At 36.8% G+C, this 23882-nt stretch overlaps 1 protein-coding gene across 10 annotated transcripts in view; it reads right to left on the bottom strand.

Moving 5' to 3' along the window:
- The window catches only part of BCAS3 (BCAS3 microtubule associated cell migration factor), a 598224-nt gene that overhangs the window by 329002 nt on the left and 245340 nt on the right, over positions 1-23882 (bottom strand). For all 10 annotated transcript variants that reach the window (XM_035026671.1, XM_035026672.1, XM_035026670.1 and 7 more), the window contains exon 16: positions 524-674. In XM_035026671.1, coding sequence (XP_034882562.1) covers positions 524-674 — 151 coding nt within the window. The remainder of the gene's footprint in view (positions 1-523; positions 675-23882) is intronic.

Here is a 23882-nt window from a genome sequence, read left to right as displayed (position 1 = left end):
GGCTTTTGAAAACTACCCATAACACCACATTGTCCTGACACTAATGACAGATCGTTATATGTAAATTATACCACAATATAGGCGATTTTTTGACTTTTAGAAACACGGTTGTCATCTGAAGTTCTTTCCTTAGTATTTGGGCCAGTTAAAATTTGGGAGTCATTATAAATCCAGATTTATAATGGATTTTGTCCACAAAAGCAAGAAACTGACACTGTACTTTCCGAGAAAGCCGTAAGGCAGCAAGTGTAAGACTGAGAAGATGGGTCTGGTTTTGATCAGCCAATACTAATTTTCACAACTTGTCACTGCTTTGTTTTTGCTATGGATATATGGGTACATGGTTGTATTCAAGTATGTTTGTGCATGTTCTATACTTTGTACTTAATCTGCTGCCATGAAGTTTCATGTGGGCTGGAAATGAGGAGCTAATTAAACCACCCAAAGGAAATGTACGTTTCATTTTTATGTATCCAATCCTCTGAAACAGCTATTTTAAAAAGTATCAAGCCTAAGGCCTTACCCTGTTCGTTTGGTGATGGTCCCCAATGTCATTGGCTGCTTGATTTGCGCAAGAGGCATCAGTACCATCAAGCTGGGGAGAGGAGAGAGCCGGGGGTTGCCAGGGTTGTTGTTGGCAAAATTATTATAGGAGTCTTGGCTGTTTAGTTTCCCTACAAAGAGAAAAACAAAGAAAAGCATCAGCAAGGGACATCTCCTTCTCTGATGGAGTTTGCACTCACCCCACTAATCATTTAAGAAAATTATCAAAGGCAGAATTGATTTGAAAAGAATCATGGTTATATGGATGGGAAAAAAAAAAACCCAGGATACTGATAACACCAAGTGTGACTTGATTATGAACAGAGACTGTGGGAGGAATGGAGGATACAGAATAGATGTTAAATGGTTATACAAATAATTAGTATAAAATTTAATTATAATTTTATGGTGTTATGAAGAAATATAGGATAGCAAAAGAAAATAAAACAGGAAGATGTAAAGTAGTCTAGAGGAGGCATGGAGCATTTCTCTGAACAAGCTTGAGAGTAAGTGGGTAGAATATTCCAGCCACAGCAGCCTATGAAGGCTGGGAGGGTGAAAGAAATGTGAGTCATGAGAGGAGTTTCCAAAGACAGTAGCATGAGAGACACCGGATGAGACTAACAAAAGTCATAGGCAAAAACATCACCTTCTTCCCAATATCTACCACTCCCCACCATAAAATTTAAAAACATCAAATCAGGGCGCCTGGGTGGCTCAGTAGGTTAAGCGGCTGCCTTCAGCTCAGGTCATGATCCCAGGGTTCTAGGATCAAGTTCCACATGGGGCTCCCTACTCAGCAGGGAGTCTGCTTCTTCTCTTTCTGCCTCTGCCTCTCCTCCCTGCTCATGCTCTCTCTCTCTCTCTCAAATAAAATCTTTAAAAAAAAATAAAAACATCAAATCAACATTTCCTTTTATTTTATGTGGGGCATTAATATAAAAAAATAACAAGAGTCGTTATGGCTCACTAACAACTAGGAAAAACAAACTCATCTGTGAAATAAAATCTGATCCGCAGAGGGAATAATTACTCTCAGCTCACCAGGAAGCCAAACTCCTCCTATGTACTTATCTTTTCTCCCTCTCCATGGTTTTATATTTTCCAGACTATCCTATAAATGAAATCACAGAATATGGAGCTTATTGGGTCCAGCTTCTTTCCCTTGCCAATAAGCATCTGAGATTCATCCACTCTATATTTTCCCAAAAGTATCAATAGATCTTTCCTTTTTATTCTTGAGTATAATCCTATTATATGGAACAACTTCAGTTTGTTTATCTAGTCACTGGTAAAAGGACATTTGTTTCCAGCTTTGGCTATTATGAATAAGGGTGCTATAAACATTTATGTACAGGTTTTGTATGAATATAAATTTCCTTTTTGGATAAATCATCTAGGAATGGAATTGCTGGTCATAGTAAATGAATGTTTGCAGAGACATCATGATTGTATGTTTTAAGGTTGTAAGAAAATGCCAGTTTGACAAAGTAGCTGAACCATTTCGCATTCTCACAAGTGAAGTATGATAATTCCAGATCTTCCAAATTCTCACCAGCATTTGGTATTGTTACTCTTTTTATTTTAGCTATTCTGGCTTTTATTTGGATTTCTCTAATGCACAATAATGTTTAACACTTTTTCTGTTCATGCATTTATTTGTCATCCATATTTCTTTTTTGATAAAGTGCTCAAATCTTTCGCCCATTTTAAAAACTGGGTCACTGGATGTTATACACAAGCAATGAATCATGGAACACTACATCAAAAACTAATGATGTACCGTATGGTGACTAACATAACATAATAAAAAAAAACTGGGTCAATATTTTTTGCTGAGATACAATTCATATGTTGTGAAAGTCATTCTTCTAAAGTGTACAATTCTGTGTTTAGTATATTCTACAGAGTAGCACAACCATGACCACTATCTAATTTCAGAACATTTTCATCACCCAAAAAGAAAGCCCATACCTATTAGCAATCACTCCTCCTTTGGCCCACCCCTCAGCCTTTGACAATCAGAATCTTCTTTCTGTTTCTATGGATTTGCCTATTCTGGATACTTCATAAACAGACTCATACAATGTGGCCTTTTGTGACTGCTTCTTTCACTTAGTATCTCTTCAAGGTTCATCCATGTTGTGCCATATATCAGTAGTTCATTCTTTTTTTATAACCAAATAGCATTCGATTGCATGGATATACCACATTTTATTTATCCATTTATCAGTTGATGAATATTTGAGTTGCTTTCACTTTTAGGCTATTATGATTAATGTATCTATGAACACAATTAAGTACACAGGTTTTTATGAAGACATGTGCTTTCAGTTTTCTTAGGTATATACACCTAGGAATGGAATTGTTAGGTCTATATTTAACATTGTGAGGAACTGCCACCCTGCGGTTGCACCAATGTATGAGGGCTCCAACTTCACATCTTCAACAGTACTTGCTATTGTCTCTTATTTTAGCCATCCTAGTGGGTATGAAGTGGTGTCTCATTGTGGTTTTGATTTGCATTTCCCTAATTACTAAGGATGTTAAGCATCTTTCTCATGTGCATTTCAGTAATTTGTGGGATCTTCCTTGGAGAAACGTCTAACCCAAAACATGTGCCCATTTAAAAACTGGATCGTCTTTTTATTGTTCAGTCATAAGCGTTAATCATATTCTCTAGATGCAAGTTCCTTGTCATATATATGATTTACAAATATTTTTCTCCCATTCCATGTGTTTTCTTCTCACTTTCTTCATGGTGTGCTTTGAAGCATAAAAGTTTTTAATTTTCATGGAGTCTACTGTGTTTTTTCTTTAGTTGCTTTTGCTTTTGTTCTCAGATCTAAGAAATCAATGCTGAATGCAGGGACACAAAGATTTATGGCTATGTTTTCTTCTAAGAGTTTTATATTTTCAGCTGTGATATTTAGGTCTCTGATCCATTTTGAATTAATTGTTATAAATGGTGTGAGGTAGGGGTTCAACATCATTTTTTTGAATGTTGGATATCTACTTCTTCCAGCACCATTTGTAGAAAAGACTATCCTTTCCCACCTCAATGGACTGTCCTGGCACCCTTGTCAAAAATCAAATGGCTACAAATATAAGGAATTATTTACAGATCTCACTCTCACATTTTAAGTTCTTTATATATTCTGGATATAAGCCTTTGGAAGATATACAATTTTCAAATATTTTCTATCACCCTGTAACTTGTCTTCTCATTCTCTTACAGATCTTTCAACAAGCAAAAGATTTTTTCCCCGATAAAGTCCACTTCATGAATTTGTTTTTTATATGTGGTGTTGAACTGATGAATTATTTGCCTAACCCCAAGTCAAAAAATTCTATCTAAAAACTTTTAAGTTTTATATTTTACATTTATATATATATGATTTATATGATACAGTTAATTTTCTGTAAGGTATGAGATGTGATTTTTTATGTAACAATGAAATGAAATGAAACAAATGAAAGCAAATAAAACAAAAATCTCCAAAGCTTAAGTGAAGTTTATCACAACTTTACAAGTTGGGGTTTAGGATTTTTTTTCTGTTTATTTTTTAATCAGTGCCCTCAAAATATTACTGGTAATGTCTATTATTCCAATATTATGATACCTGAAGCCTGAGGCAAGGCAGATTCCATGATCTCTGTAATTCTTTCTACTTAACTGATATGTTGGCCAAATGACAAATTTTGAGCTAAATTTTGTTGGGCTGAAGTGTTAGGCCAATTTGTAGTGCTTTCCTGACACAAATAGAAACCACATATAGTCACTGGGGGGAAAAAAAAGAGAGAGACCAGCGTATCAAAAGGGAGCATACTATATTCTGGAGTGGAAGCACCCACTTGGACTTTTATTATTTCTGTATTATTTGGTGTCACCACCTTGTGGCCTACAGCTACAAAATTCACGTAAGTTACAAATCTCACAGAGAGTAGGGTATGAAATATAAAGGCAGAAATTGTTATTACATTGTCAAAGTCCTCTTCAAATACAAGCCACACGGAATTAGAAATTTTAGGTCATTTTGTTTGTTTTTCTGAATTTCCATGTTTTGAATCCTGGGAATTAGGTTTCTAAACAACGTATAACTTCTAAAATAGACAGTACACAAATATCTGCCCAAATACCCACAGAACTCACTGCAGATGATACTTGAATTTTCAAAACTCTGAGAACCCCTGTTCAGTCACCTTTTTCCAAGAAAGAATAATGATTGTGAAGCATCTTTGTAACAGTAAATAATGGTTGTTCAGAGGGACTAAAGATAGAAAAAGAATAGAGAAAAATCATATTGAATTTTTTTTCTTTTTAAAAATAGCCAGTGGTTGGGGCGCCTGGGTGGCTCAGTCGTTAAGCGTCTGCCTTCAGCTCAGGTCATGATCCCAGGGTCCTGGGATCGAGTCCCACATCGGGCTCCCTGCTCAGCGGGAAGCCTGCTTCTCCCTCTCCCACTCCCCCTGCTTGTGTTCCTGCTCTCGCTATCTCTCTCTCTGTCAAATAAATAAATAAAATCTTTAAAAAAATAAAATAAAATAAAATAAAAATAAAAATAGCCAGTGGTTTGATGTCCTTCTTTAATGGGCCATTATATCCAACAAAACTTGCTGTTTCCACCTATACCTTGTCATTATCTGCAAAAATGCCAGCTAGGATTTTGATTGGGATTGCAACAAGTCTGCAGATCAGCTGAGGAACCACTGCCATGTTAACAGTATTAAGTCTTCCAAGCCAAGAACATGAGCTGTCTTTTCATTTATGTAGGTAGTCTTTCATTTCTTTGCACATTGTTTTATAGACTTCCGGGTACAAGTTTTATACGTCTTTGGTTAAATTTACTCCTATTTTTTCGATGCGACTTGTAAAAAGACTTTTCTTAATTGCACTTTTCAGATTGTTCATGGCCAATGTAGAGAAATACAATCAATTTTTGTACATTGATCTTGTACCCTAAAACTTGCTGAACCTGCTTATGTCAGTTTTGTTTTTTGGGTTTTTTTTTTGTGGATTCCTTAGGATTTTCTATACACATGATCATGTCATCCCCAGAGAAGAAAGTTTTGCTTCTTCCTTTCCAGTCCAGATGACTTCTATTTCTTTTATTGCCTAAAAGCCCTGGTTACAACTGCCAGTACAATATTGAATAGGAGTGGCAAGAGTAGACTATGATTCATTTTGAGTTAATATTTGTATATGGACTGAGGTACGAGTTGAGGTTCATTGCTTTGAAATTGGACGTCCACTTGTTTCATCACCATTAAAAAGATGGTCCTTTCTCCATTGAATTGCCTTTTCATCTTTGTCAAAAATCAACTGACCATGTTTACATGGATCTAATTCTAGATTTTGTTCCATTGATCCATGTGTCTATCCTTTCACCAATACCACATTTTCTTTATTACCGTAGCTCTATAGTGATTCTTAGTAATTCATGCACTTATACAGAAACTTCATAGAAAAATTTCCACATTTTTCATGTTATAAAAATGACTCCAGTGTTTATAATTCAACAACTCTTCCATACAGAAAACACCTGATTAACCCAATGTTATTTTCAAATCATTGTTCTTGACTTCTTATAAAAGTTACCTGCCCTGGTTCTGTGGTTAACAATAAATATGGTATTTTATAAACAACAGCAACAGTAAACACACACTTTTTTTTTTTTACTAATTTGAATTAAGGAGACAAATTTATATTAAAAAAAAAAAATACCCCCCAAAAGATCCTAATGAATATCTTACTTCTAAATGACATCCTGAAATACATTTATTTTTTTTCTCTTTTTTAAGTTTTTATTTAACTTCCCATTGGTAAACATAAAGTGTAATATTAGTTTCAGGTGTACAATATAGTGATTCAGTACTTCCACACATCACCCAGGGCTCATTACAAGTGCCCTTCTTAATACCCATCACCTATTTAACCATGCCCCCCCCCCTCGTAACCATCAGTTTATTCTCTACGGTTAAAAGTCTGTTTCTTAGTTTGCCTCTTTCTCTCTTTTCTTTTCCCTTTGCTCATTTGATTTGTTTCTTAAATTCCACATATGAGTGAAATCGTAACATATTTGTCTTTCTCTGACTTATTTTGTTTAGCATAAAACTCTCTAGCTCCATGCATGTGGCTGCAAAGACAAGACTGCATTCTTTTTTTTTTTTTTTAAGATTTTATTTATTTATTTGACAGAGAGAGACACAGTGAGAGAGGGAACACAAGCAGGGGGAGTGGGAGAGGGAGAAGCAGGCTCCCCGCTGAGCAGGGAGCCCGATGTGGGACTCGATCCCAGGACCCTGGGACCATGACCTGAGCCGAAGGCAGACGCTTAATGACTGAGCCACCCAGGCGCCCAAGGACTGCATTCTTTTTATGGCTGAGTAATATTCCATTGTATATATATCACATCTTTTGTTATTACTATTTTTTTATGTTCAGTTAGCCAGAATATTAGTTTTTGATGTAGTGTTCAATGATTCATCTTCTTTATGCATTCATCAATTGATGGACACTTGGGCTGTCTCCATAATTTGGCTATTGCAGATAATGCTGCTATAAACATCAGGGTGCATATATCCCTTTGACTTAGTATTTTTGTATTCTTTGGGTAAATACCTAGTAATGTGATTACTGAATTGTAGGGTGGTTCTATTTTTAACTTTCTGAGAAACCTCCATACTGTTTTCCAGAGTGGCTGCACCAGTTTGCATTCCCACCAACAATGCAAGAAGATTCCCCTTTCTCCACATCCTCAACAATACTTGTTGTCTCTTGTATTGATTTTAGCCATTCTAACAAGTGTGAAGTGATATCTCATTGTAGTTCTGATTTGTATTCCCTGATGATAAGTGATGTAGAGCACCACTTAGAAAAATGTCTATTCATGTCTTCGGGCCATTTTTAAATTGGATTATTTGGTTTTTGGGTGCTGAGTTTTGTAAGTTCTTTATAGATTTTGGATACTAACCCTTTATCTGATATGTCATTTGCAAATATCTTCTCCCATTCTGTATGTTGCCTTTTAGTTTTGCTGACTGTTTCTTTCGCTGTGCAGAAGCTTTTTATTTTGAGATAGTTCTAATAGTTCATTTTTGCTTTTGCTTCTCTCACCTCAGGAGACATACTTAGAAGTTGCTATGGCTGATGTCAAAGAAGTTACTGCCTGTGTTCTCTGAAAGACATTCACTTTTAAAACAGCATGGATTCAGTATAGGGGGGGAACTACCACACTGTAGCAAATGGTAGCTTCAGAGGTAGTAGAAAGGTAAGAAGCTCTTTTTAAAAAAATCATTACAAGATGAAAGTATCTTCAGAGTTAGCATAATGGCTTAACCAAGTATGACTTGTTTGGGGGAACACAAATCTATGGAATAATCAAGTTAAACACTTGATATCTCTTCAGCAAAATAAGATAAGAAATGCACACAAGTACTTATCTCTCTCTCCCCAATTTCCAAATCAGAATTCACATTAAAGTTAACTGAAGTGACCCTACCCTACTATAGGGATAATAAAAGGCAACAATCAGAATGTACATAAGATGCTTTAAGCCATTTAATAAATTACACAATAATATCTACACTCACACAACACAGAACCTTATAGGTAATATGAAAAATGGAATCCCATTACAGTATTTGATATTTATAGAGGAATAACAGAAAAATGTTTTTATAGTTAAATTGTTCAAAGTGATTTGTTATGACACTCTTTAAACCAGTGTAGATGTAAATAGATGCAAAATTCACCATTAGTCAACTACAGTAATACTAATTTGAATCTGAAATCAGACTGTAGCACTAAAATGTCACAAGCTAATGAAATTCAAGGACTGTTTATAACACACACATTTCACAACTAGTAGTCAAATATTTGTTGAGTAACTTAGCCCAAGATTACATGCTGTGAAGACTTGCATTCCTTGTTATCATGAAGCTTATAGTCTAATATGCATGAAACAGGAATAATTTCAATGCCAACTGCCTAGTACTAAAAGATAAGTACGAGTGGGATCAACTATTTGGAGAAGAGATCATGGAGCAGATGGGACATAACCTAGGCTTTGAAAGATGCACAAAATCATATGGATATGAGTAGAAGAGAAGAAATATTCTGAGCATGAGGGATGACATAAATAGCAGAGAGTGTAAAGGGATGCCACATTTGTGAGCAATAGTAAGGAATCTCTAACTAGAGGAGAAGATTATAATGGAAAGCAGTAGGAAGATAAAATGATTGGGGTTTTTTTGTTTTTTTTTTAAAGATTTTATTTATTTATTTGAAAGAGAGAATGAGATAGAGAGAGAGAGCATGAGAGGGGGAGGGTCAGAGAGAGAAGCAGACTCCCCGCCGAGCAGGGAGCCCGATGCGGGACTCGATCCCGGGACTCCAGGATCATGACCTGAGCCGAAGGCAGTCGTTTAACCAACTGAGCCACCCAGGCGCCCCTTGGTTTTTTTTTTTTTTTTAAAGATCTTATTTATTTGAGAGAGAGTGAGAGAGAGAGAGAGATCACAAGCAGGGGAGGGTGGGTAGAGGGAGAAGCAGGCTCCCCACTGGGTAGGGAGCCCGATGCAGGACTTGATCCCAGGACCCCGGGATCATGACCTGAGTCGAAGGCAGACGATTAACTGACTGAGCCACCCAGGCGCCCAAAATGATTTCAGTTTTAAAAGAACTTTTTAATTGAGCCAGAGGAGCAGGAACTTAGGTAAATTCTTTAGCAAGGAAACAGTACAGATTTTGAGATCACTGAACTTTATGGATAGGATGAGCGGCCTAGAAAAATGAAGTGATTCACTGAGAAGCTCCAAATCTTGTGATTTAGTTAGCCATAACTTAAAACCCTTCACTGGCCCACCAGGATGAAGTGCAACCTCCAAAGAACATTACAAGGTGCTTCAGACCTATCCCTCTCAGTCCCCTACTGTATTGGGTCAAGCAACACCCAAGTTTGCGGTCATTTACTCTCGCTGTCTGTGTTTATGATGTAGCCTCCAACACCCAGCCCATCTGAAAAAGTAAAGTAAATTGGGTAGATTTATGTTCACATAGGGGTATCATCTGTCTTATATTTTATTGGACATGGCAAGCAATTTATAAAAATAGCTTTAATGAAAGAATAAATGGATTAACAAAACTCTCAAGGGTGACAAGGTTCAGGAAGGTGAACTCAGAGAGAGCTTACTAACTCTGGTAATCTTCAGTAGGGTCGTTTCAGCCAAAAGGTGGGAAAGTCAGGTGGAAAGGGATAAGTAAAGGAAATGTTGACAGGAGATGATCAAGGCAATGGATATAGAACACAGATTTAAGAACTTTGGAGGCTGAAATGAAGACATTCTTTTGACGTCTGTAGACATCAAGATGAGATAGTGTACCAAACACAGGTTTCATCAATATTCATGCTTTCACTTGACATTTTTTGAGCCTTATCAGTATGAGGCCCTGTTCTAGTCCTGGATGAGTAAGTCCAAGGGCCTCCTAAAGAGTTCATAACATAATGAGACAGAAAGTATATAAGCAAAAAATTTACAATGGGAAAAACATGGTAACAAAGATATTTGCAAAATGTTTCAGGAACAAAAAAAAAGAGAGACATTTTCATTGTTGTTTTAAAGGGACAACTTAGAAGACAGGTATACAAATTTTAAGCGCAGAGGAAGAAACCTGTATCTTTATACTGTTGCTTTTCAAGTAGAAAATAAAGGATAAGATGAAAGATGTGTGAACATCAGCGGTTAGTAAAATGAGGGAACTGGCTTAGACGAGAAATATCATTAGCTGACACGTAAGGGAGCTACATGTAAAAAAATACAGATTAAAGATACCAAATTTAAAAATGAAAGTTCATACTCAATAAATTAAACACACAAAAATTATGACCCTAGAGGCACCTGGGTGGTTGTCAGTTAAGTGTCTGCCTTCAGCTCAGGTCATGATCCCAGGGTTCTGGGATCGAGTCCTGCCTGGTCAGCACGGAGCCTGGCCCCCCACTTCCCTGCTCCCCCTGCTTGTGAGTTTGCTCTCTCTTTCTAATAAATAAAATCTTTAATAAAAAAATTATAATGATCCTTTCCTCCCCTTTTCAAGTGTTCAAAGTCTTTGGTTAAAAATAATTTTCCTCTATCCCTCATGTCATGGATTTTCTTTGAAAATGCAGCTAGAACTAACAAACCTCCAGATTTATCCTCCAGGAAATCTGGAGACTCTTCCAGACTAGGGGCAGTATCTTACTAATTGTTGACAGCTCAACAGTTTACCGAATGAATGAAATAAATATATTTTTCCCATGTCCAGGAAGCACAGGAAAATACAGCCCCATGATCTATAGAAAAAAATTCATTTTGGAGGGGACACAAAACTTCAGAAGATAGCCAGCTGCTGGAATCCATGGCTTTAGCTATTCTGCTTAGTCTCATGTTGACTAAGCAGGAGCCTAGACTTGATAACTTTTGAACAGATCTTCAGACACTTCCTTATGGTTATATCAAGCCTAAATTTCCAAGCCAGGATTTTTTCATTAGGCCTAAAGCCTCTTAATATAATGAAGTTCAGCAGGAAGAAACTTGTAGTATCCCAAGTCTTGGATGAGGATTAAGTCTGTCCTTCTGTTTTATCCTTCAATTTCCCTTTGGACAGAGAGAGATCTTTGCTCCACCTCTCAGGCATATATAGGATAGTAATAGCGAAATTAAAAATGTCCAAGATCAATGAAGAGTCACTATACAAATGTTAAATGTCATCTCCACTAACTGTTCTTTACTATACCTTTCTCTTAATTGTATAAGTACAATGAAAATAGCAGAGGTGGTTTAACTGGAGTTTTAGTGAGATTCATGAAACCTTAAAATACATATAATATTTCCACACACCATTATACTTTTGAATTCCAGCTGGGACAAGACCTGTAAGTGACAAATGCCATGAGAATGGATATTCTCACAGTATTTCTGGCACATCCAAACAGAGGAAGTCCCAAAAATCTCATGAGAAAATAAGCCCTTCTAAGACTCTCATCCCAGTTTTTTGGGCTTACTCTATATAGATAAACTTCTATAAGCCTTAGGCTTTTGGGTCTTTATCCAAATCCACAAGAGCTTTGATCCTTTAGAGGTTTACCAGTCCCCAAGATAGACAGAGTTCTCTTGGGAGAAAAAAATCCCAAGTTCCAACAAAATGGTTTCTCAATAAATTAAAGCAGGAATTCTATGTGGGAATAGAAAATCATTTAAAAATCAGAATCTATAAAACATCCCTTGATGCTTAAAGCTATGATATTTTGTTGTTTTTGGTTGTTTATTTGTTAAATTATTATTGTTTTTATTGTTAGAATACAAAGCACGAAACCAGAACAGTTCACATTGGGGTTTAACCACTGACTTTCTGTGTTTACTTGAACAAGTTCGCATTTTTGAAAAAGGAGTCATGAAAACAACCTCATGTGCTCTTTTTTTTTTTTTTTTTTCCTTCTACCTTCTGTCAGAAGAATACCTGCGGGTACCTTATACTGAGGAACTCTCCATCCCCACGCTAACACATACATAGCACCACTGTCTGTGTGTCAAGTTGACTTGGTATAAGGTGCTTACTAGAAGTTTTGCTAACTTCAAAATGCCATCTTATCATTTAGGCATTGTCCCCAAGTACGTTTTCCCAGACATTCTACACTATAAAAACACAGAGGAAAAATGGATTAAGTTGAGGATAAAAGTAAAGAGACAAAATAACAATGGGCTTTGTTGCTGCACTAAAGGAACAGCTTGTCAGGTCAGCTTTGCAGAGAGGCATATTCCCAAACCAGTCATCATTAATGGACTCACTTCCACAGGAAAAAAAAAAAAAAGACAGAGTCTGAAAACTCCGGACAAAAGAAATCCCTGCAGACAAAGTAAAAACAAATTAAAAGACCCCTTATAAAACACAGATGCTACAAGGAAAATAAACTTTGCAAGATTTACTGGGCTTTGACAAACGTGAACATTTGTGGAAAAGACATCAGCAACAGCTCTCAGGTAATGCGGTTGCAAAGCTAGACTCCTTTCTGTTTTATCTTTACCCTCTCCGCAGAAGCTGCCAGGCTGGTATTCTTAGCTTCTGAATGCAGTGATGTGAGAACATGTGAATGTGGCAGAGTGCCAGCGTCACGAAGTTTCTGCGGCCAGCAAGATCCCGAACGTGTTGACCATTTCAGATTAGGCTAAACATTAAAGTTAATGTCAGTGTATCTGTGAGTGCATACGTTTCTTCTTAAATGCAACCAAGAAGTAAGACATAAATATAATTATATGCCTCCTCCCCTACTTTAAAACATTTCCCTATCCTACCATACTGTGAACCAAGGTGAATAAAAGCAGTTAAAATGACATCAGGCAATCAAGGGATCAGAGCTGTAGATCAGAAAGTACCTTAAAACAGTATCCCGTCGGTGAGAAAGAAAAAACTTTTTAGGGTAGGTTTCTAGAAGCACAAACTTACAGTCTGTTGCCAGTGGTGGTCAAAGGAGTCTTCTAGGAACAGAAGGTGTAAGAGACTAGGAACTATAATGGAATGAAGCAAACCAAGTGGAGCTTTTGGAGGATAAAGGAGCATTGTCTTTTGCTGTCATTAGGGATGCAGGGATAAATACAAAATGGCAAAGATACAGTTGTGAAAAAGCAAAAAGACATGAGGCAGTGTTGATGGTACCCTATGGGAAAGCACTGTGATTAGGAGGCCTGCATTTTCTTCTCACTTGTTGATCCTTATCATGGACACAGACCTTATTCACTCCAGGTACTCCATTTTTCTGCAAGTTAACTGTAAGAAACTTTCCTATATGTTAGACTCCTACAAGAGCATCAAATTCTCTTCTCATCACCTCTCCACACTCATCTACAAGATCACGCTTGGTCTAGGATAGAAGCCTCCCCGTCAGTGTCCTTGGTCTGCTAATATTTTCAACTATTACATTTTGTAATTGGATTGATGATGCCCACTGAAAGCCAATGTCCATGTAACAACCTGGCACCCCCAAGAAGGCAATTCCATAGGAAGACCTCCACTCCCAAACATCCCATTATTATTGTTCTCGTTCCAACGATTTCCCTGCTCTCAGACCTCATATAGACGTTCTATCCCCTACATATCTTTCCAAATAAAAACCAGGTAATGAGTTTGTAGGGGGCGTGTGCACATGCGCACGCACACGCATGCTTTTTTGCTTTCCACAGACGACCAAAACTTTTGGTCTGCTTTTAATATCCTGCTGTGGAACTGACAGGGATAAAAATCCAAAATATACCTGTGAGTTTAACTAAGTTAACTCTGTAGTTGAAAAGCTCCCGACTTCTTGACTCTGTCAAAAAGAGCACAATGGTAGCTTGTTTTGAAACAATCGCTGGAAGTCTGGGCTCTGAAAAGTTAAAAACACTGCTTAGCTCTCGCTTGCCATCTAATTTAACATTAAAGCTTTCTCAGCCAAACACTCGATAATTATTTAATCAGAACCAAATAAAATCCTTTCAGAGTATATAAAAAGTATCCTGTGCAAATGGGAATTTCCTGAATGTGGGTTGTTTTGGTTGGGATGGGAGTCTCTATTTCTCTATTTTGTTCTCTCTTTCTCTTGTTGTTTTTTTTTTTCCCCTTTTCCTAGATGAGAACGACAAGCTTCCCAGCTGCGGTTCCAGGACTTTCACCCTCCTTTTTGACCTTTTCTCAGGCGTATTCCAGTATAATCTGTAATCTACTCAAGTAGGAAAAGGAAGCAGCAGTGCCCTGGTGAGGAACAGTGACTTCTGACCCACATACCAAACTGGGCGGAAGCAATGCTTGTTCACAGGAGCCAAGGAGAGTAGAACACACAATTAGAAGAAAATGAATAATATACACATATCTTTTTAAAAGATGCTTAACAACAACCAAACAGTTTACAGTGACAAAGTTCAAGACAGAAAAAGAGTTCAAGGGCGATTCTCACTGGGCATTGACTTGTGTCTCCCTGTAACATTTTTTGGGGGGAGTGACAGATGATGAAATAAAAATACTGCAAATTTTTATGCATTTCAAGCAAAAACACTTGTCGCTCTTCAACTAAACAGTTCGTGGCTACACAGACATAGGTATTTGGGGGAAAGGGGGGGAAGGTAAGAAGGTAAGAGGAGTCTCCCACAAACCGACCAGAAACAAGAGAGCAATTTTTTTTTTTTTTTTTGCAAGATGGGGGCTGAGGTTTTTCATGACCTCGTCATCACTTCATCCCACTACATACAAGGTAGCCTGCATGGAGATCTGCGCTAGTGCTTATGACACATCAGGAGAATTAAAACTTCATGTTCTGGAGAACTGAAATGCTACTAATTACTCAATATTTATAAATTTATTTCTTATATATTTACACAAATTTATGTTTATAAATAATTAAAAATCTGTGAGGTGGTTTTCCTTTGTAGTCTGAATACATTTTCACCAGTTTATTATCTTAATGTGCTCACAGCTATCATATGTAAGTCTGATTATTTTTTTTCCTTAAATCTAAAATAAAGTCAATTAAATTTAAAAAGTTGAAAGCTAAAAATTAAAAATCAAAAGGAACGAATTGTTGCTAAACTGCATATACAGCAAGAACAACCTAAGCTACACTGAAAATATACCACAGCATGCTTAGAATAAGGAGTCCTGGAATGTAAAAATAAGCCTGGACAGGGAGATGAGATCAAGAGTTAGTAACATCGTTTATAAGATGCAAGAATACAAACAGGGGAAAATTAAGAAATATGTCTGAAAAGTTTCAGAGACAAAGTAAGGTATATGGGACAGGCATTTCTGAAATGTATTGTAGGAAAATCTTTTGCCTACATTTCTCTCTGCAATTTAGTCTCAATCACACAGCCAACCCAAATTTATAAAATGAATGAAAAAAATCCCCCCCAGGTGGGAAATTCATTAGTTTATTGTTCTTGGAGCGCTCCGAGATTTGAGATGAAAACTTATAAGAGCTGGTACTCTTAATATTTAATAAATTTGAGCAAGTTTTAATTCATTTTAAACATTACGATTGCCTGCTACTCTTACAACAATGAAAAACCAAACAAAACAGTAAATAGACTATATTTAACACTAGGGATGACAAAGCAAACTCTTATAAGTAAGGAGAGTAAAAGAAAAGACTCCTGGGTCTTTCACTTTAAGATTCAAATTAGTCCTAAATCTAATACAGTTAAGCAGCCTCAAAATTTCCCACTCTTCCGAAACAAGCTCAAATAGCGTTTTAAGATTAAGCGCTCAGAAGTGTAGACTTTTAAACCTGGTGAAAAATCTCCACAATCTAGCATCACTTAGACCAAATTTGGGGTTCCATGAATTTCCCAAAGTGTAAATAAATCCTCACTGAAATTCTTTTGAAAATATACTATGCCCATATCCCCCATCCTTATCTCACAATGAATTTTGCATCATGTCAGCAGAGCAAACAGAAGGATGAACTTCGTTATCCAAAGGAAAAAAAAATACATAAACTTATCTGCATCATTCAACAAATACAACTTTATTACTAAAACTGTTGAACATATAGCATGTGGAAGAATTGGGAGTTGGCTCTGAAATAAAAACAAACACAAAACAAAACAAAATATTAAATAAGTTGCAAGATTTAAGACGCATTTGTTTCAGACTTGGAGGATTCAAAATGACTTAATTCAACATTTGCAAAACTTGCCTTTTTCAAATAAACATCGTATACTTCAGGAAAAATTAAATATAAATCAAAGTATTTTCTGTTGACAGCACAGCAGTAAAACGTAAGCAACTTTCCTAATAATCAAAAAGATGTAAACTGGAATATCAATAGCAAAGATGCCCTTCTCCCTACAACGTCCTTCCCGTTCCCCACCCCCACCACACAGAAGCTTTCCTTCTTTTTACCCATGACTGTTAAGGATATTTTCTGGCTCTATTTCAGCATCATGACTCAGGTCATGAGAAGTGTCAAAGATGCATTTCCTTCAGATGGGAAAGAGCAACAGATTTTAACAACCATACAAAGTTGGGAGTATAGTGCAAAAGGGCCAAGTCAGCATTTTTGACAGCAGGGAAGATAAAACCTTTTATATTCACATATATTTTATTTCCAGCTTAAAAACATTTAAATATCTTTCTATCAAAATATGCTTACATGTCCTGCTCAAGAAGAAAACAGGAAACCCATACCCAATTTAGCTGCCTAAATTATCAACAATTTGTGAAAGAACAGTTCACCCAAAAAAAAAAAAAAACCCCAAAGTACATCATATAAGTGTTAATAAACTGTTCAAGTCCTTGTTTTCAAAACTTATTTTTCCAAAAGCAAGACCAGGAATTTACCTGTGTACATAAAAACTCCCTTGATAGAAAGTCTTTGAGAGTGAGAACCACAAAGAAGAGTGATACTATGACCATATCCGGGCACCATATCCTTCCCTGTAATTCTCCTGCCTTAGCAGAAACACTTTTTCTTAATCACCTGGATCATTGCCAAAAACCATATTCATTTATCAGTACTGTCATTTTATATTTTCTCTTATCCATGATTTTATCAAATGTGGACACACTTCAATCCACTCCAAAATTAGGCAAGAGTGAAATATTATTGAACATTCATTAAGCATTCCCTACTAAGAATGAAAACAGAATAGCCTGTCTCTTCTGAAGCTGCCAACAACAACAATGCCCACATTAATTCCAGTCTATCCATTCGGAAATAGTTTCACTCCTGTGCCTCATTCTAGCTTCAATATTCTCACCTGCAAAAACACATCATCCAATGTTAATAACTCTTTCAATGAACCTTAAATCCCTTTCCTTTTCTCATCCTCCTCCAAATTCTAAGCATCATTTTATGCTAAGAACTATTATGCTAAGAACCATAATAGTTTCTATTTCTCAGTATGTGTAACCCTGCCACAGCCCTAACCCCACTCTCCCTACCCTTTTGTAGCTTATGAACTATGAGCCAGCAATCAGATTTTTACTTCCTGCTCAGATTTTAAGTTCAAGAGTACTCATGGCTGCTACTCCCAACTCTGATAATTTCTAAATCTGTTTATTTGGGTCAATCATTCAGACACTGGTCATTATGTATCCTAAGAAGTCTAATTTCTACTCTCTTCTCCCTCTCCATTTTTTTCTAAAACCAAATTTTTTTTTTTTAAGATTTTATTTATTTATTTGACAGAGAGAGAGCACAAGTAGGCAGAGTGGTAGACAGAGAAGCAGGCTCCCTGCTGAGCAGGGAGCCCGATGCGGGGCTCGATCCCAGGACCCTGGGATCATGACCTGAGCCAAAGGCAGGCGCTTAACGACTGAGCCACCCAGGTGCCCCTCTAAAACCAAATTTTGAAAAAACTGTTTCAATGGAATCTGAGCCAGAATTTCTTACATAATTGTCTTCCTCAGTGGAAGTAAGGCAATGGTAACAGGCAAATAGGTATTTCAAATCCTCTTGTTATTCTAATCACTAGACTGAAGTAATAGAACTCTCAAATCCCTGAAAACTGACTTCTAGGTTGACTGTCAGAAAGTCTCCACCCCCACCCCCCCCAGACCCACCCCAAACAGAAGATTCCTTTCTGGGAAAACTGACCAGTCTAAGTGAAAAGATCTACAAATACTATTGACTGGGGGTTCCCTAATACAACTGCCAGTCCCACCTGAGGGATCAGTGGGAACTAGAAGCTGGCATGACCTACTCATGCTCAAAGAACTTCCAATAGGCTCTTTGGTATGGATGTGGTGATCAGCTGAATAAAAATAAAATAATGAAGTAAATTAATAAATAATAACATTTCAATAATAAAATAAAAATAAGAATGATCACCAAGTCCAAAAAAAACAAAAAACAGAATGATTGCCAAGGATTCCTAGACGTTCAGGTCAATATTTTGGATTAATCAGTCTGAGGCTGGGCCTAGGCATCAGTACTTTTTAAATCTACCTGGGGTAAATTATAATGTACAATCAGGGTTGAGGACCACTGTCCTAATAGGAAAGATAATGATCACAACAAAAAAACTGAAAAAGGGGGCGCCTGGGTGGCTCAGTTGGTTAAGCGACTGCCTTCGGCTCAGGTCATGATCCTGGAGTCCCGGGATTGAGTCCCACATCAGGCTCCCTGCTCAGCGGGGGGTCTGCTTCTCCCTCTGACCCTCTTCCCTCTCATGCTGTCTCTCATTCTCTCTCTCAAATAAATAAATAAAATCTTAAAAAAAAAAAAAAACTGAAAAAGGAACTCATATGAAATAGAGATAATGCAAGAAGCAAAAAAATGCCTCTAAAATTGTATCTATATCTCAAAGAGATAAAGAATATTCCATCTATAAAAAAAGACATGGCTGTCATAAGAAAAAAAATCATTTGGAGAAAAGGATATTCTAAAATATGTTGCAGAAATAAAAATACAACAAGGTTAGAAGACAAAGTTGGGGATATTCTCATAAAGTAAAACAAAAAGACAAACAGAAAAATAGAAAAGGAAGTGACAGTTCAATGTCGGAGATCCATCATCCAACTAACATGATTTCCAGAAAGGGGCAAAAAAGAAAACAGCAAGGAAGAAACTATGAAGAATGGAAAGAAGAAGCCTCTGGGGAATGACACCTAAGAATGGAAAGGGGTGGGGCAAGACAGTGCCATTTTTCATTGTAAAATTGTGGTCTTATTTGACTTTTACAATAAATATATTACTTTGATAAAAATTACATTAAATAGGTAAAGAAAAACAACAAAACACCAATCAATGTAGAAAAGAGAAACAGAGATACTCTAATAATGCCTCAATGGTAGAGTTTAATCACTCTGGTCCCATAAAGTATGGAGATAACAAGTCCTTGAACAGCAATACATAGAGAATCGAAGAAAGGAATTTTTAGAACATACAGACACCACTTATTCAAATGATTAAAAAGTTTGCCTCCACTCAACTACCTGAATTCATTCATAGAAGCTAGGTATCTGGATGGAATACTAAAAATGGATTTTAATTAACAGTAATATATTTCACAAGTCTGATTCTCTAAGAAGACTTTGAGGAATAAATCATAGAAAACATAATAAAAGGAAGCCAGGTTATTATAAAATGTTATAAGACATCAACATCCGTAGCACACCAGGTTCATGCCAGGGTTGCCATGATTACAATCATAGGAAAGTTTAGAAAAGATCGCCCTCTAGAGGCATGTGTCATTAACCATTTAAAAGCAAAACTATAAAAACCTGGAGTTTGATTTGCCAACCTAAAAAAGAGAGAGAGAATATATTTCATGAGCAGTAAAAAACAAAAGAACAAATTCCAGGTTAGTTTCAATTGCTAACCATCTTGTGTGGCACTTAAGAGAAAATTTTCACAGGGAAACAATGTGGCATATTCCAAATGAAATAGACAAAAAGATAAAATGTTCTAGCAGAGTTCAATCCCTTTTTATAGTACTACATTTTTAACATTTATTTTAAAGGCAATATAAGAGTTTTTAAAGATACTCCACAGCTCATTTTATTTACCTCAAAAACTATGCTATCTGAATCTCCCTCTCAATTTTGCTATGAACCTAAAACTGCTCTATAAAATAGTCTATTAAAATAACTTTGCTATCTTTACTTAATAGATGGTGTCTTCAGTTAGTGCTTCTGAAATGAAAGCATCTTATTTTCAGTAAGGTACTAATTATGAGGTCTCTCTTTTCCATCCATTTTCCCTAAAGAACTCATCTGCTCTCTCTGAGAAACAATAGGAAGTGACATGAAAATATTTAAAATACATACGATTTTGGTGTACAGTAAGGGTAAAGACTAGCATAATATTGTAATTTTGCAATATCGTAAAAAGGATGATAAAAGAACTTATAAGAAAACAAATTCACTAGGAACACTATTAGATCTAACAAGAACAAATTAGAAACAAAACTTCAATCTGAACTAAAACAATAAAGTACACATAACCAGTAAAAACCCAGGTAGTAAACTAAGATAGCCGAAGAGAAGATTTCATCCAGTTAACGTGTACATACTATATATATATATATATATATACACACACTCTATGTGAGATGAGGCATAAAATTTAAAGCAGAGCTACGGTTCACATGATTGATTTTTCTTGGCAAAAATTAAAACATAAATGGAAACTTCAATCCACAAGTAAACAGTGTTGTGGAAAGAGAAGTCAAGAAACATCACATTATTATTGATTGTCTTAAGTAGGTGAAACTATATAAGGCTGAAATGTGTGGTTGTTTTGTATTTACAATTGTAATGTGATCTGTATTGAGAAAACTACTGATCAACAAAAGCAAGTAATTACAAAACCATCAAATAAAGGCTATAAACAATTCCTGAGTGGTAAAAAGAATGCATCCTACAGATGCTTAAAAAAAAAAAAGTGATGCTACCAGTTATTTAAAAGTGCTTCACTAAAACCTGGAGGCCCCTCTAGAGGTCTCGTTCTCATCAGCCAGCTCCATTTGGAAAAAGCAGAATCTGGAATTCAGATGCCAAAAGCTGTGACTCAAAGAGGACTCCTCTCCTGAGGAACAATGAGTTGATGGGAAAGGAGACACTTCCGGAAACTCTGGACAACTGCAGAAGTGAATCCAAAACCCCTCTGTTAACTCGATGGAAACAGCAGGATAAAAAAATTAAAAAAAAAAAAAAGCGAGCCCTATCACATAATGAATGCCATATTCCTGGACCTATATTGGAAAACTAGTTTGTAAAGTAAAGAAATGCAAAGACTCAAGAATAGGTGAATAAATCAATCAAATTGTATTTCCTGATGTAGGATATTAAAATGAGTAAAAACAGATGCAAGAGAAGGAATGCTACTGCTCGTACTTTCAGGTTTGTGTTGGTATCTCCCTTCATTTCAGAAACAATATCAGAAGTCCACTTATCGGGACGCCTGGGTGGCTCAGTCAGTTAAGCATCTGCCTTCGGCTCATGTCATGATCCCAGGGTCCTGGGATCGAGTCCCGCATCGGGCTCCTTGCTCAGCGGGGAGTCTGCTTCTCCCTCTGCCTGCCGCTCCCCCTGCTTGTGCTCTCTCTCTCTGTCTCTCTCTCTCTGACAAGTAAATAAATAAAATCTTTTAAAAAAAGGTCCACTTATCAATATTGAGTCCAATAATGCTATAAAAGCCTCTACATAATAAAGTCACAATTATATTTCATTTACTCACTATTCCATGAATTATTCATTTATTCTGTCAAATTATTTATTTATTCATTTATTCTGTCAAATTATTCTTTTATTCTGTCAAATGATTTATTTGGCACTACACCAAAGTATGAAAAATGAATCAGTCCTGCATACCCCCTCAATAATAAACAGTAATCAGAGCAGCTAATCTTTTACTGAGGATTTGATATGTACCAAACACTACTTAAAGTTGCTGTGATCTGGACAGTAAATCTGTAAAGGTAGGTAATATTATCCCCCTATTTTATAGATAGAAAATTGAGGCAGGGGTATATTAAGCAACTTGTCTAAGATTACAGAGTTAGGAAGTCATAGGGGATAGAGTCTACCACAGGTAGTCTGGCTCCAGGTCTTCTAACTGCCTCCCCAAGCCAGTTACAACTTTGTAATGGAGATCATCGAAAAAAGAAGAAAAAAGGTAGAAAGTAGTAAGCAATAAGTACAGATAAAGAGCATACAGAAAGAGTAAATACATAAAGTTAAACACTTTATGTGAAGAGCGAGAAAGTGCATCATAAGCTGAGCTGAGCTTGACAGATGCATTCATCATTTACCTGAAGAAATAAGCAGAAAGCGGTTCAGGGGTAGGAACAAGGTGTCCGAGCTGGAAAGCAAAGGCAAGTCATTAAATTTGCATGGGGCATAAATAATAATGGAAGAAATGATTTCTTCATTCATCACAAATTTACTAACTGGTAGAAGAAATGCTGTTGTCCTAGAGGACAAATTTCTGACCCTTTTCTTTAAAGCTCCCAATACCTACCACCATCCTCACTTCCTGATTCTATAAAGAAACAACAGCAGTCTTCTCTTTTCCCTCCAACTTTTCCCCCATTTCCTTGCTCCCTTTTATATCAGTGCTTCTTGAAAGACTTCTCAATACTGGTTTCCCAATTTCTCTCTTCCTGTCCTACCAAAATCCACTCCTATCAGGCCCCTAACTCTACCAAACTGCTCTTATCCCAGGCACGTCCTCTATGTTACTAAATTTAATGGTATTCTATCTTTTTCTCAGTCTTTATCTTAATTGACCTATCAGCAGAATTTGACATATGGTTCCCTCCCTTTTCTCAGAAAAAAAAATTTTTTTCATTTGGCCTCCAGGATTTCTCATGTATGGTTTTCCTTCTATGTCACTAGCTACTTACTGGTGGAAGGCCCAGGGCTCAATCCTGGGACATCTTCATCTTCTTTTTTTTTTTTTTCATACTCACTCAACTCACTAAATGATCTCATCTAGCTTTTGGCTTTACTTATGCCTTCCAAACATTTATCCTCAGCCTAGTCCTTTCCACCAAACTCCAGACTTCTAGGACCAAGTATCCACTTAATATCACTAGGACGTCAAAGACACATCTTAAACTAAACATGTCCAGAACTTCTGATCCTGTCCCTATCCCCAAACCTGCTTTAACGCTGTGTTCTTCATTTCACCTGAAGGTAACCCCGTCCTTCCAGCTGCTCAGGCCAGAAGCCTTACCAGTCATCCTGACTCCTCTCCTCTCATACCCGACACAACATATACCAGAAATCCTGTTGACCCTACCATCAAAAATGTATCAAGAATAAAATTTACTACTCATAATCTCCATTATAAACAATTCAGTCTAAGCCTTGTCTTCTCTCACCTGGATTTTTGCAATACTCTCCTAACCAGTCTCACTAGGCTTCTACCCTTGTCAAGCTAAGACTGAATTCTCAATACAGATCTCTGTTCCAATCCTGCTAGAACACAGGCTTACCACATCACTCTTTTTCTCAAAGCTCTCCACAGCTTCTCTGTCTCACTCTGAGTAAAAGTCAGAGGCTGACATGATCTGACCACATTTCCTCTGTGACCTCATCTTCTAGTATGCACCTTGCAAACTGAGCTTCAGCCACACTGTCCTCTTTGCCTTTCCTTGAACACTTCAGGCACATTCCCAGTGCAGGGATTTTATACTGGCTGTTCCTTCTACCTTGAACTTGTTCCCCAGATACCTGCATGACTTTCTCCCATATTTCCATCAGATGGTTGTTCAAATGTTACCATCTCAATAAAGCCTGGAGGAAGCTTTCTAATTTCAAATTGCGATCCCCCTTCCATTCTTTATTTCTCTCCATAGCACATAAAGCTACCTCCCAATTCATT

The sequence above is a fragment of the Mirounga leonina genome, unplaced genomic scaffold, assembly GCF_011800145.1.
Source record: "Mirounga leonina isolate KUSES-001 unplaced genomic scaffold, KU_Mleo_1.0 Mir_200, whole genome shotgun sequence".
Classification (NCBI taxonomy): Eukaryota; Metazoa; Chordata; class Mammalia; order Carnivora; family Phocidae; genus Mirounga; species Mirounga leonina.
Note: the sequence above shows the minus strand (reverse complement) of the source record. Positions and strands in the feature narration are given on the sequence as shown.